Source organism: Podarcis raffonei, chromosome 8, assembly GCF_027172205.1.
Source record: "Podarcis raffonei isolate rPodRaf1 chromosome 8, rPodRaf1.pri, whole genome shotgun sequence".
Lineage (NCBI taxonomy): Eukaryota > Metazoa > Chordata > Lepidosauria > Squamata > Lacertidae > Podarcis > Podarcis raffonei.
In genome coordinates this window covers 78,228,236-78,243,420 of record NC_070609.1, presented here as the reverse complement: position 1 = coordinate 78,243,420, position 15,185 = coordinate 78,228,236, and the positions used below count along the sequence as shown (strand labels likewise).

The 15,185-nt window shown below is 48.1% G+C and overlaps 1 protein-coding gene across 1 annotated transcript in view; it reads right to left on the bottom strand.

Moving 5' to 3' along the window:
- The window catches only part of IGSF21 (immunoglobin superfamily member 21), a 238,506-nt gene extending 223,675 nt beyond the window's left edge, over window positions 1-14,831 (bottom strand). The window contains exon 1 of the mRNA XM_053400998.1: window positions 13,894-14,831. Within this exon, the coding sequence (XP_053256973.1) occupies window positions 13,894-13,951 (58 nt within the window). The 5' untranslated portion in view covers window positions 13,952-14,831. The remainder of the gene's footprint in view (window positions 1-13,893) is intronic.
- Window positions 14,832-15,185: the final 354 nt, after the last annotated feature.

Genomic DNA, 15,185 nt, shown 5'->3' with positions numbered 1-15,185 from the left:
ATCAAAGTAAAAACATAATGGGGGGAACCAATTTAAAATACAGGTTAAAATGCAATTTAAAATGCAGCCTCATTTAAGAAGTAGCCCATAGATCAAAACCATAAAGGGAGGGAAACATAAGGGTCAGACCGATTCCAAACCAAAGGCCAAGCTCTGTATTGCAGGCCCTGTGGAAAGATGCCAAGTCCCGCAGGGCCCTCGTCTCTTGTGACAGAGTGTTCCACCAAGTCGGGGCCAGTACTGAAAAGGCCCTGGCCCTAGTTGAGACCAATCTAACCACCTTGAGACCTGGGACCTCCAAAATGTTGTCATTTGTGGACCTTAAGGTCCTCCGCGGGGCATACCAGGAGAGGCAGTCCTGTAGGTACGTGGGTTCTAGACCTATTCCATGTGTGGTCAGAGCAAGGCAGAATAGAGAGGGACTATTACCACTATTACCAGCTGCTGGGAATCAAGAATCAGGAGGGTGTCAGTGAGCTCAAGTCCTGTTTGTGGGCTCACATTGAAGTATAGGCTCAACTTTCCATCTAGGCTAGGTGCATAGGAAGCAACTTCAGATGGAGTCAGAGCCCTGATCCATCTAGATCAGTATTGCCTACACTGACTGGCAGCAGTGACTCTCCAGAATTTCAGACATGGAGTCTCCCCCAGCCCAACCCTGCGATTCAACCTGGGGCTTTCTGCATGCAAAGCAGGGGTTGTGCTACTGAGCTATAATCCTTCCCCTAAACAGAAAAAAGGTCCAAGTCCTTATGGTTCTGAAGGGTCGATTTAGATAGGGACGTAATAAGCTGGCTTAGGCCAAGTTAAGCCATTGCTCCATCTACCTTAGCATTGCCTATGCTGGCTGGCAGCAATGGCTCTCCAGGGTTAAAGGCAGGGAGTCTTTTCCCCAGCTCTAGCTGGTGATGGGACGCGGGTGGCGCTGTGGGTTAAAACACAGAGCCTAGGACTTGCCGATCAGAAGGTTGGCGGTTCGAATCCCCGCGACGGGGTGAGCTCCCATTGCTCGGTCCCTGCTCCTGCCAACCTAGCAGTTTGAAATCACGTCAAAGGGCAAGTAGATATATAGGTACCGCTCCGGTGGGAAGGTAAACGGCGTTTCCATGCGCTGCTCTGGTTCACCAGAAGTGGCTTAGTCATGCTGGCCACATGACCCGGAAGCTGTACGCCAGCTCCCTTGGCCAATAAAGCGAGATGAGCGCCACAACCCCAGAGTCGGTCACAACTGGACCTAATGGTCAGGGGTCCTTTTACCTTTTTACCTGGTGATGCTGGAGGGATTTGAACCCGGGTTCCATGCCACTGAACTACAGCCCTTTCTCATAACAAAAATGCATTATATTCAGTGAAACTGTGATACAAAAATGTGCATAAGAGGTAAAAAAGAGATAATTAATACAGGTTTGAACATATCAGGAGAAACCCACACTAAAATGCTGGTCACTTTTCTAGAGGGTTTAGGATTGAACATTTTGAGGGAAAAGGTAAATTGACAGCTTCGCCCATCTCTTGACTGCAAACAGCGATCTGCCAAATCAAGGCCCTGTTGTTGCTACCTTGAATCATCAGGAGTAAAAGTCCCGTCCTCTGAGGCTGGAGACCTGCCGTGAATGACTAGAAGAGGCTAGCGTGGGCAGCAGGGACCCTAAAACATTTTTGTAGACCAGTAGCTTCTGAGAGAGACCCTTCCACGGCTGGAGGAGATCCAAGGAATTCATCTATCTTTTAAGAAGCACATTCTCCTTCCTCAATCTAACGCACTCTGCCTCGTGCATGGGACAGCTGACCACGAAGAATGGATGACAGCTCTATGAGGCATCCTGGACTGAAGCAACTCGTGGAACTCTGCACATGGATCAGAAAACAGCACACAGGCAGAGGACATACATCGCTCCGGATTTGGCAGGGCAGCTACACTAGTGGCTAAAATTGTGGAAACCTTTTGGGAAAAGTGTATTTCCGAGGTTTGATGGCTCATAACACCTGATTGGCTCATGCTCACGCTAATTGGCAATATTCAAATGAAGGAAATCTACTGCATATCAACTTAAGCAAGTCGTGCTTCCTTTTTCTGGTTATTTGGCTATACCTTTTGATAGCATACAGATAATTGAGCAAACTTTGTTGTATTACATTCTTCATTAAATTATCTTTCTGTTGATATATAATTTTATGACATTACCCCAAAAAGTGGTGTTATGAGCCATCAAACCCCAGAAATACACTTTTCCTAAAAGGTTTCCACAATTTTGCCACTAGTGTATGATTTGGGGTGTGTGGTTTCAATGCACAGAAATGCAAGATCGTATGTAGCAACTGAGTTATTTTACAGACTCAGGGTTGTGCCATGAAAGTTGGAGCAAGCATGTTTTCTGTTGCTCTGGAAGATAAGTCCTGAACCAAAGGATTCCAATTACAAGGAAGGAAATTCCTACTGTTATCTAGATATGTGTATGTGGATAGCTAGACAGCTAGGCTGAATCTGCCCATATTGTATATAAAAACGCTATGAAAATGCTTTTCCTAAAAAACAACACCATGTTTTAAAATATACATGGAATTTGCCATTCAGTCACCAGTGCCATCTAGTATCACACTTGTATAACGCATTTAAAACACACTTAAAATGTTATATTTGCAGCTGTATAGCTGAGTCCCTAGACAGACAGATAGACATGTATGCCATTTGGGATGTTTGGTGCAAGCCGAAAAGCAAATGAAAAATATTTTATATGCATACATGTACGAATAGTTTCCTCCTCTCCTGCTACCCTGTGAGGTGGACTTCACTCGCAGGTGGTGATTGTACCCCAGTGACCTCAGTGAACTTCATGGCAGAACAAGCATTACAATCATGCCCCCCCCAAACCACAGTCAACTCTCTAACCCAGTAGTTGCTGAACTTTTTGGGGGGACCCACCTTGGACCTATAAACTCATTCCCAGTGCCCTCTACCATATAATAAGAGTACTATTCAGAATAGCTGCTTGCACGACCCACTAAGGGATTCAAAGAAGCCACAATTAATTGCACGTTTACTCAAATTCCAGTTAAAACGATCTAATTAATTCAGCAAAATGGATGAACTTGATCCAATGATAGCACACCCCCCCCCTGCAAACTCTGGCAGTGATTGACACCTCCAGAACTGCAGTACCGCCCACTTTGGGAACCAGTGCTCTAACCACTATCCGCCATGTTGCCTTCCACAGAAGCAGGCTGGAAGGGCCAGATAAGATGCAAAGTAGGTTTTTCCTCATTTCCCCACATTTTGCTATCTGCACTCCAGACAAAGGCTCTCTGATATTTCAAAAGCAACACACGCAGGGGAATGGACACGGACACACACACACTCACATTCACACACACACGACACACACAAGAGCAAGAGAGAGAGAGTGCATGTGATTGACAGTTTATTTTAGGAAGGCTGTCAAAGAGGATGAAGGAACAATAATGGGGAGATAACGGAAGTGCCCAGTCATTAGCTACACACACACACACACACACACACACACACACACTTAAAGGTAGGAGCCATCAGTATAATAAGAACTTCTGCAGGAAGCTAAGGGCACAGAGGAAGTTTTGGCAGGTGGACAAAAAATACAGGACTAGGCAGATCCCTTGCAACCTTGCAGTTCTGAGGCTGCCTGTGAGTTGAGATGATTTATGAGCCATGGGGAGGAGAGGATGATGGGAGGGGATTAACCTGTCTCGTCCTCCTTACTTTGAGTCAGGGCCTTCCTGGTCCCATCATTCTAGGAACCATCTTGTCCAGAAATGTCCTTTGCAGGCGCTTCTCTCGGGCTCTGGAAGTGTGCTGGTCCCAGGGGCTAACCGAGAGGCGAGGTCCGAATCCAGTCTGAGGTTGATGGTGCGGTATGGAGGCTGTCCATCAAAGCTGTAGCTGGGTCCAAGACGGGGAGTCGGGTGGGGTCAGGAACTCTGGTAGAAGAGCAGGACAGGGTGCAGGCAGGAACAGGCGAGCAGCAACGTTGCTCCCACAACCTGAGACTGGGGCTGACTGGCTTTTATCTGCCCCAAGGCATAGGGCAGGCGAGCACTCCTCCTACAGGAACTTAGATCCCTCCACCTCTCTGCCCTGAGCCTCTGCAGCTCAGGAGAGGCTGGAGGGTTACCAGACCCAGAGGCAACCTCCTTTTCCCCTGATGGGGCTGAGAGTGGAGCACCTGCAGGCAATGGGTCCTCCATCACCTCAGGAGCCAGAGCAGACTCAGCTGGTGTCTGCACCTGAGGATCCAGCACAGGTGAGGACTCTTCAGGCTCAGGCCCCAGCCCCGGCTTAGCTGGTTCTGGAGGTGGGGACTCCTGTGCAGGCTGGGATTCCTCAGGTTCAGCCTCTGAGTCTGAATCCCAGGCCATCACAGGAAGCCTCAGGAGGCCTGGCTTCATGTCCCCTACTCATCCATGAAGCTGGCTGGGTGTGATCTTAGGCAGTCACTCTCAGTCTAACCTACCCCACAGGGTTGTTGCAGGGATTAAACAGATGGGATGGGGAACAGAAAACGGTGTACACCACCCTGAAACGCCCTGGAGAAAACAGAGTTGTGATGGAGGTAGCTGGGGCAGTGAAGGCAAGCGACGGTCAAAGTGGTGATGAAGGTAGTTCAGGGCACTAATGGTCTAATTCAGGGATGGGGAACATCTGTGGCCCTCCAGATGTTGCTGGGCTGAGAACCCCCAGCAGCCCTGGCAGCCAGCATAGCCAATGGCCAGGGATCAAGGTGGGGCCACTGGTGTTCTTCATCCTTTGACATCCATCTGACACCAATGAACCTCTTCACAGATGCTGCCTTTGGTAATCTTTCCTAATACGGCACCCTATGCAAGTCCAGAATTTGGCGCAGCCCAAATGGATCATCTCAATCCTGGATCTTCTCAGTTTTGCACTCCTTTGGCTTGGTGCCCTGTGCTGGGGAACTGCTCACAACACCCTAAATCTGGCATTGCTCTCAACCTCCCATAAGCTTTTCAGGAACCCTGCCATGGTATTCGGTTTTCCCTGTCCAGCCCCTTGGTCCAAATGTTACTCATCGTGGTGTCAGATTTGCAGGGACAGAGAAGAAGAGGAAGAGGCGTGTTGAGGTGTAAACTGCTGGAAAGTATATTGCATACCCTACAACATTTCTCTGAGGAAAGAGGGACATCCGCTTCCATAATAATAATTTTATTATTTATACCCTACCTATTTGACTGAGTTGCCCTAGCCACTCTGGGTGGCTTCCAAAAAACATGAAACATTAAAAATATTCACTATACGGGCCTGTCTTCATATGGCTCAGGGGATGGATAACTCCATAGCCTCCAACATTTCTCTGATGAAAATAGGGGCATCCTTCAGCAATTCTCCGGTGAAAATAGGGACATCTTAAGGAAAAGCGGAGGGACGCGGGTGGTGCTGTGGGTTAAACCACGGAGCCTAGGACTTGCTGATCAGAAGGTCGCGGTTCGAATCCCCATGACGGGGTGAGCTTCCATTGCTCGATCCCTGCTCCTACCAACCTAGCAGTTTGAAAGCACGTCAAAGTGCAAGTAGATAAATGGTACCGCTCCGGCGGGAAGGTAAACAGCGTTTCTGTGCGCTGCTCTGGTTCGCTGGTCACATGACCCAGAAGCTGTACACCAGCTCCCTTGGCCAATAAAGCGAGACGAGAGCTGCAACCCCAGAGTCGGTCATGACTGGACCTAATGGTTAGGGGTCCCTTTACCTTTAAGGAAAAGCAGGACGTTCTGGGATCTCATCAGAAACTGGGACGGCTTCTGGAAATCCGGGACTGTCCCTGGAAAATAGGGACACTTGGAGGGTCTGATTATCGCGTTTCTCCCAGCTTCTTAATTGCTAGGCATGTAAAGGAAAGAAACTGATCGCGGACACAAAACTGGCTTCCTCCCTCTCCCCACCCAACCTCTAGTTCAGGAAAACAACCACATCATCACTTTGAAAGGAAGAACAAGAGCAAGAGGCGCTTGCGAACTGAGCTAAGGGAGCATGCAGGGTTTCTGTCGTCCTGCACAAGAGGCCCCCGGGGGCTGCTGCACAGGCACTTCATGAAGGGGAAGAGGAGGAGGACGAGGAGAGAGATGGCACAAAGGGTTCATGCAAGGGAACTCTGAGCATCGCCTCCTTCTGCCAGTGCAATTTCTTCTCGGACGGCTGAGCCCACAAGATAGGGTTGTTATTTTTATTTTTTTCAAGGGCCAGGGTGAAACGAGAAGCACCCTCTCAAGTGACGTCCTTTGGAGAGATCAACCACCTCTAGCCTTTTTCATAATGATAAGCCAAAGAGGTTGTTTCTTCGATGGCTTTCGAAAGCTGGTGGCTACTAGGCACAAGACACACCTCCCTGTGTGATTTGGGGCAGGGCTGGAAGAAATGACATAAATCCACCTCTACACACACATTATTTAGCACAGAGCCTAGGGCTTGTCGATCAGGTGGTCAGCAGTTCGAATCCCCGCAACGGGGTGAGCTCCCATTGCTTGGTCCCAGCTCCTGCCAACCTAGCAGTTCGAAAGCACGTCAAGTGCAAGTAGATAAATAGGTACCACTCCAGTGGGAAGGTAAATGGTGTTTCCGTGCGCTGCTCCTGTTTGCTAGAAGCGGCTTAGTCATGCTGGCCACATGAACCGGAAGCTGTCTGCGGACAAACGCCGGCTCCTTTGGCCAGTAAAGCAAGATGAGCGCTGCAGCCCCAGAGTCATCCACGACTGGACCTAATGGTCAGAGGTCCCTTTACCTTTACCACGCCATATACTTTTCTTTTTAAAATTTCATTTATGGGTCACTTCTGACGGAGCATCTCCAAGCTGTTTCATGATACAGTCAAACCTTGGTTCTTGAATGGCTTAGCTGCTGAACAAATCGGCTCCCAGAAGTCAATGTTCCGGTTTGCAAATTTTTTTTGGAAGCCGAACATCCGGCGTGGCTTCCGCTTGAGTGCCTTGGTTTTCAAATGGTTTCAAAAGTCGAACAGACTCCTGGGATGGATTAAGTTTGAGAACCAAGGCACCACTGTACAACAAAACATGCATTCACAGAATTGCACTACACTGGTACCTCAGGATGCGAACGGGATCCGTTCTGGAGCCCCGTTCACATCCTGAACAGAACATAAGACGTGATGGCACATCTGCGCATGCACGGGTCACGTTTTGCCACTCCTGCGCATGCGCGTGACATCATTTTGAGCGTCTGCACATGTAATCATAATGGAGTTGCATCCAACCTCAAACCAGTGGTTAGGGTGTTGGCCCAGGACCTGGAAGACCAGGGTTCAAATCCCAACTATGCCAAGGGATCAGCCTCAACAAAGGATTCAACAAGAGCCGCGTTCTCCGCTCCAAACTACCACAACATGCAGAGTTCGAAAACGAACAGTTATGAGTATCTGGGGGGAATGGACATATGAGAACACAAGACAAGCAGGCCAGTGCCCCATGTAGTCCAGCATCTTGTTCCCAGTGGCCAAGATGATGCCTGTGGGAAACCCACAAGCAGGAACCAAGCACAAGAGCCCCCTAACTTCCTGCGGTTTCCAGCAACTGATATTCAGAAGCTTTGCCGCCTCCAAAACTGCAAAGCAGAGCCATCAATAGCCCTCTCCTCCACGAATTTGTCCAATCCTCTTTTAAAATCCAAGTTGGTGACCATCACTGCTTCCTGTGGGAGCAAGTGCCATGGTTTTAACGCAGTGTAGAGAAGGACTTTCTTCCATCTGTCCCGAATCTTCCCAAATTCAGCTTCACTGGGCACATGTAAGTGAAAACAGAGTTAAGCGGGGAAAGGCAGTTGTTCTACATCGCCCGTTCAACAGAGAACGACAAATCTCCCAGGCTCCGTGGAAGAACCTGGTAGGGAAAGATGAAGTTGTGATGGAATCTGAAGCAGCGCTATCTCCGGCAGAAGATAGTGGGTAAAAATATTGAATCGAATGTAGTTTTCAAAAGAATCCAGATTGCCTCAGCCTCCCCTAAAGATTATATGGCTGTAAAAAATAAATAAAAAATGAGCACATCTTCTGCTAAGACCCAGAACAATATGGAAAACCAGCCAGCCAGCTTAAATCCACAGAACATCCATTAAAAAGGACTGCTGTTATCTGGAAAGCAATCAATAAAACCCACAATTGGAGCTTCTTGATGGGCCATTCCATTATGAAGCTGAACATCCAGGGTGGGGTGGTTAAATTCACCAACACAGAAGAAGTAAGAACGCATAACTCACCATTTTCAGAAGACTCCAGTACATGTTGAAGGGATCCACCACTCCCCATTTTTTTTTGCTAGCTTGATATTCTTAACAAAAAATGTTTGCCTGTCACTGGCTATAACTAAACACCTGCTTCCCTCAAATTTTCATTTCTGGGAGGGTTCTTCCTCACTCATGCTAGAAGTTCAACTACCCAGTAAGACCCAGCACCTCCCTTTTTATATACCACTTGGTCAGCTGTCCTGCATATCACACCACCATAAGCAGGTGGGCTTATCTCTTTCACTTGCCCACGCCCTCTTAAAGAGACATTGACAACCATTCCAGGGGGAGTGGAAATGGAAGAGGGTGATATATGAAAGTCCCAACTTAGAACACACCAGCATTGGGGATTGTATTCTGTCAAGACCTACTCAGATTAGGTCCTTTTTGAAACTCACAAACCTAAGTTAATCGTGTCTATTAAATTTGACGGTGCTACTCAGAGTAGCACTAGGGCAGGCATCCCCAAACTTGGCCCTCCAGCTATTTTGGGGCTACAATTCCCATCATCCCTGACCACTGGTCCTGTTAGCTAGGGATGATGGGAGTTGTAGTCCCAAAACAGCTGGAGGGCTGAGTTTGGGGATGCCTGCACTACAGCAATAGACTGCTTTGATCCACTTTAACTGTGCATGTCCTAAAGTTCCAGAGTTCACTTAAATCCCTCCTGTGAAATATTGACAGCCTAGCAGCACCTTAAAGGGACATGTTTACTGACATCTCTGCCACCACATCCCTTGAACACCTGTCTATGATGTGCGGGAAGAGGACAAACAGCCAAACCCCAGAATCATCATCACACCGCACAATATCTCATTATGAAGAGATAGAATCATAGAATTCTACTTGGAAGGGACACCAAAGGCCTTTTAGTCTAACCCCCTGCAATTCAGGAATCACAGTTCAAGAATCCCTCACAGGTGGCCATCTAACTTCTGCTTAAAAACCTCCAAGGAAGGAGAGTCCATCACCTTCTGAGGGTGTCCATTCCACGGTCAAACAGCTCTTACCCTCAGAAAGTTCTTCCTAATGTTTAGTTGGAATGTCTTGCCTTGTCATTTGAATCCATTGGTTCGGGTCCTTCTCTCTGGAGCAGCAGAAAACAAGCTTGTTCCCATGGAACAGCCCTTCAGATATTTGAAGATATTCAGTCTTCTCTTCTCTAGGCTAAACACAACCAGCTCACTCATAAGGCTTGCTTTCCAGACCCTTGATCATCTTGGTTGCCCTCCTCTGCACACGTTCTGGTTTGTCAATATCCTGCTTAAACTGTGGAGCCCAGAACGGGACACAGGACTCCAGGCAAGGTCAGATCAAGGCAGAAAACAGTGGCTCAGTTACTTCCCTTGATCTGGACACTGTACTATTCTGTACAGTGTCCAGATCAATATTACACTGTAATATTACTATGTAATATTCCTCTGCCTTTTGGCCCATCTTGCAGACACCAGGCGAGCCACTTTTCTGTGGCAGGGAAGCACAGAGTAATTTCCAGGCCATTAATTTATTTTACCACCACCGAGGCAGCTTTAAAAGAAAAGATCGTCCAGCTTCTGTTGGCTTTCTATTATTTAAAGCCTTTTTATGTCCCTTGATTGAGAATCTCCCCCTCTCTCCCTCTCTCCTTCAGAATGAAGCAGCACAGCAGAAGCAGACACACACAGAGCACATGGAGAGATGGTTGGAGGCGAGGAATTGCAGGGGGTCACGGTCTCCCGAGATGAAGCCACAAGTGTGAGAATCTGAAGGGAGAAGTTTGCAAAGTTCACATCGCTGCATGGCACGTGCCTGCACATGGAGCCGCCCTCTGCTGGAGGAACGAGGGAATCCCAGCCAATCTGAGCTCCTGTGTTTATTCTTTGCTCAGAACTCAGGAAGGGGGAAAGAGATTTTGAAGACCTGCTTCTAGAAAAAGGCACAAGCCCCAGAGAACTCATCCAGACTCAGAGTAGAAACATAAGCACATAAGTTGAGCCCTGCTGGATAATAATAATAATAATAATAATAATAATAATAATAATAATAATAATATATTTGTACCCTGTCCATCTGACTGGGTTGCCCCAGCTACTCTAAGGGGCTTCCAACATACAGTGGTACCTCAGGTTACATACGCTTCAGGTTACAGACTCCGCTAACCCAGAAATAGTACCTCGGGTTAAGAACTTTGCTTCAGGATGAGAACAGAAATCGTGCTCCAGTGGCGCGGCGGCAGTGGGAGGCCCCATTAGCTAAAGTGGAGCTTCAGGTTAAGAACAGTTTTAGGTTAAGAACAGACCTCCGGAATGAATTAAGTACTTAACCCGAGGTACCACTGTATATAAAAACATAATAAAGCAATGACATTAAAAAGCTTCCCTATACACGGCTGCCTTCAGATGTCTTCCAAAGGTTATATACAGTAGTTACTTATCTCCCTGACATCTGCTGGGAGGGCATTTCACATGGATCGCATCACTGCCAAGAAGGCCCTCTGCCTATCTCCCTTTAGCCTCACTTCTTGCAGTGAGGGAACCACCAGAAAGCCCTCGGGTCAGGCTTTCATCACCCTCATCACATAGTGGTCACCCAGGTGCCCCTAAGAACGTCTCAAACACAGAGGAGCGCTCCCCTCCTGTGGTTCCCATTAGAATGTAAGAACATCAGGAGATCAGGGCAATGGCCCACCTGGTCTAGGATCCTGTTCTCACAGCCATGGAATGACCCAATGGGAAGCCTGCAAGGAGAATTTGAGCAACCCCTCTCCTCCTGTGGATCCCAGAAACTGTGATTCACATGTATTTGCTTCCTCTGACCATGGAAGCAGAGCATAGCCATTGTGGTTAGTAGCTATCAACAGCCCTCTTCTTGCGCATGAATTTGTCCCATCCTCTTTTATAGCCACCCACATTTGTGGCCCTTGCTGGCTCCTGCAGGAGCAACTTAAGGGCAACTTGTCATCCCTAAATCCAGTAATGGCTGGTGCCCACTAGGACCATTGGGGCAGAAGGCAGAGACTCCACCAGGATGGCCCCAGAGCACAATGAGAGGTGGAGACAACTCATTCTGCTTTCTCTCCCACCTTCCACCTCCTCCCTGCTACACGAGGAAACTAGCAAGCAGAGCCATCCTCCAGACTGCAAGAAAGGAAAAGGGCAAATGAAGACTGGCTGAGGGCAGACTGAGGTTGTGGGAGGGCAGTGCCCCTTTCACCCCAGTGGACCAGCTTCCACTGCAAAAAAAACAACAATAAATAACAGATAAATAAATAACAGGACAATAAATAATGTTATCAGGTGCTATTGGTTCTCAGAAAAGCAGAATCCACAGAGTACAGAGGGGGGCCAAGGACACTGAACCCAGCCCTCACACCCACTGTACACACAAGAATTTAGGCCAGAGTTTGCCATATGGGGGGAACACAGCAGAGAAGTGGCTTGGGGAAGTGATCATGTATCTAGATTGCTCGGGTAAGTAAGCCAAGCTGTGTCATGCAGGTGAAGCTCTGCCACTGGTGCCACCATTGCCACTCCCGAAACCCAGCCTACACTCTTTGGCCAGCTTCTATTGCCTTGCTTCATGAAAAGACAAGAAAAGAGTGTACAGATCACATATAACACAAATAAATACACAAATATGTATTTATTCCACTTTAAAAACAACAACACCAAGCTGAGCAAGAGTCCATTGTAACCCCATAGCTTGCTTCCTGCATTATAAACTTAAGATGTTGTAAATAAAGGTAGAATCATTCCTATTTTGAACACAAACACACTTATATTTTCTTTGTTTCCAATACTGTCATTTATTGTTCTGAATGTCTAGGCAGAAGCAATACTTTGCCTTGTTCACCTCCACCACCAATGGGAGATCCTCATAATCAAATAAATCCCACCAAAGGCCGCATATCGAATCCTTCTTGCTACTTCCCCAAAGAGTCGAGGGAAGAAGAACTCATCCTTTCCTTCCAGCAACTTGTTTTCTCAACCAGCTGCCTGACATTATTCACGGTTATTACTCATTCAAATATCAGCTCACCTGGAAGATTTGAGTTGGGCTATTATAGGAAGAAGGGGCGGGGGGGACACCCATAAACTCAGTGCTGTAGCCACAGTATGTGATAACCTAGGCTGGAAGCACTTGAACTGGATTTTCACTCCGAATCAAAAGGGAAAGCATCGGCAAAGAGATATCAACCACCAATTCCTTTCCCTACCGCCCCCCCCCCCCGAAAAAATCACTGCAAAAAAAAAAGAGAGTGGGAAAAGACCCTTTCCCCCCCCCCCAGCTCAGAAATTACAACAGGGTTAAGTTTGGAGACCGAAATCATCCAAGGATTGGTGTGGCTGGCCAGAGGGGATAGGAGAGTGTGACTTTCTGAGAACTCCCATTGCTATATATGGGGAGGGGGGGGAATAGGATTGGAACTGAAACAAAATAATGCATTGGAGTCAATTCTGGTTCTGTCAACACATGCCACAAAGTCTGGGAGGGTGGGTGGATGCTCAATAAATCAGTTCCTTTCAAAAATAAGGGGAACTTTCTGCTTTTGCTCTCCGGATCACTCACACACACACACACACACACACACACACACACACACACAGCATCAACCCATCTGCCCTCAAGTAACCCCTGGAAAAAAGAGCCTGAGTTAATGAAAGTCTTTTGCTCGTTCCTGTTGTTTTTAGCCTAAATTCAATCTCAAAATAACAAACACACCGCACAATTTCCCAGAGGGGAACGAACACACACGAGAGAGGGAGAGGGGTGTGTGTGTGTCAATGTATATGCTGTTTGACAAACCGGTCCAGAGTTTGAGTCCAAAGGTAAACCCACAAAACAAGCAACCTCCCTTTTTTATCCTCCCACCCTCTCTTATCTGTGAACCCCCCAGGTTACTTATCCCCAACATACTCCTCCTCCATCACCCCCCATCCTATTGGTTTATTTCGCCTCTTTTCACCCAAACCGGGTTGTGTTTTCTCCAGAAGACGACAACAACTCGTCAGATGCCATTGAAAAGTCTATTATCCGCTTGCAACCTGGTTCCACAATGGATGCTGATTGTGGGAGCTTCGGGGGAAGGGGGGTTATTATCATAATAATTATTGCGACCACCACCAGAGGAAAAAAAGAGAAAGTGTTTGCTTTGGCATTTGATAAGGCTTTTCATAGATCCATGCACAACATCACTGCCTCCTAACTGGGGGGGGGGGGAGAGACCCACTCAACTCTTAGCAGTTGAGGTCCAACAAAGGGCAGCTTTGAAGAACCAGAGAACAGGAGCATTAAACAACCAAGCCAGGATGGGGAAAGTTGGCATGAGTTGGGAGAAAACACCCCGTTCATCTCCCACTGACTTCCCTCTGCCCAGCTCCAAAGCATCCTCTATTGACTTGAACGGGGGAAGGAGAGCGGTTTGATGCCCCGAGCAAAAATTCTCTCGCCGTTCGTGGCTTTGGAGAGAACCTGAGCAGCGTTGGTTTGGGAGGGGGTGCTGGCGTCGCATGGGATTCTTGCATCTCCTTTGGTGATGGGGGGACATGAAAGCCATGCCTCTATCCTCTCTTTCTCTCCCCCCACCCAACCCACCGCCGCCGCAAAAAAAGCAGGTGTCTTTCGCACACACTCACCCAGCACCGCATCTAAGAGTTTGAGGAATAGGAAGCAGAGAGGCAGCAGGCGGTTCATTGTGGGTGTCTTGGCCCCCCGGATAGAAACTCCATCTGGTTTAGAAGCACCTCGGCTCTCCGCATGGCAAGGCTCCTCCGGAAGGCAAGGCGGGCAGGGAAGACGGGGTGCCGGAGCATCCGTGGCCGGCGGCGGAGGAACACATCGTGGATGCCTGCTGGGGAGGGGTTTGGAGACGGAGGAAATGTAGAAAGAAACCCCTCTCTCCCCGCAGAAAAAAAGGAAAACGGGGAGCGGGGAGGGAAGGCAGGCGATGGCAAGAGAGGAGTATGTCCGAAAGACCACGAAGGCGAATGGTACCGAAGGGATGCTGAGAGTGGTACCCAGAGGATGCTGAGAGTGGTACCCAGAGGATGCCGAGAGTGGTACCCAGAGGATGCACCTGTTCAGTCCCTGCCTCTCTTTCTCCTCCTGTGGAATAAGCAGATTAGCAGCTGGAGTTTGGGGTCTTCAACTCATCCTTCTTTCCTCCTTTTCCCTCCTTTTCTTATTCTCTTTCTTCTTCCTCCTCCTCCTCCTCCTCCTCCTCTCTCTCTCTCTCTCTCTCTCTCTGCCCCCTCCCCCTTGTGCTGGCGTCTGTATTATACAGACTTTTCTTTAATCCATTCTAGGCTCCTCTGCTCTCGTCCTTTAAGCCGGATTTATTGCAGCAAGAGAGAGTGAGAGAGGAGAGAAAAGCCAGTCCCTCTCTTCTATTGCACCTCCCTCCCCAGCGCTCTCTCATGCTCTCTCTCTCTCTCTCTCTCTCTCTCTCTCTCTCCCTCCCTCTATCTTTAGAGGCTTAACCCTTTAGCAGCCAACCCCCACGCTGCTTCCACATTCCGAGTCAAGGAGAGACGCCTGGAAAGTCAGCGCAGATATTTAATCTGCAGCAATAATAATGACAATACGTCAATTTATGTGCAGGTATGAATGGGGAAGGAAGTCTCAGCCCCGATATGGAGATGGTACGTGATTGCACGTAAAAAGTGATGTTTGCAAATTCCACTTTTAAACCTTCCTTTGACAGTCGTGTTTGGGGAGGAGTCAGTGATTCAAAGTCTCCCTTCTGCGCTGGCTTTAATAAGAAGCGTTAGGCACGTTGTTCTGTTCTCTCTCTCTCTCTCTCTTTCTCTCTCTCATTTTCTCAGTCTTCCCAACTGCAAAATGGGTATAATAACCTTACAAGGTTGTGTCATCATCATCATCATCATCATCATCACCACTTATCACCCCTCATTCACTCAAAGGTCTC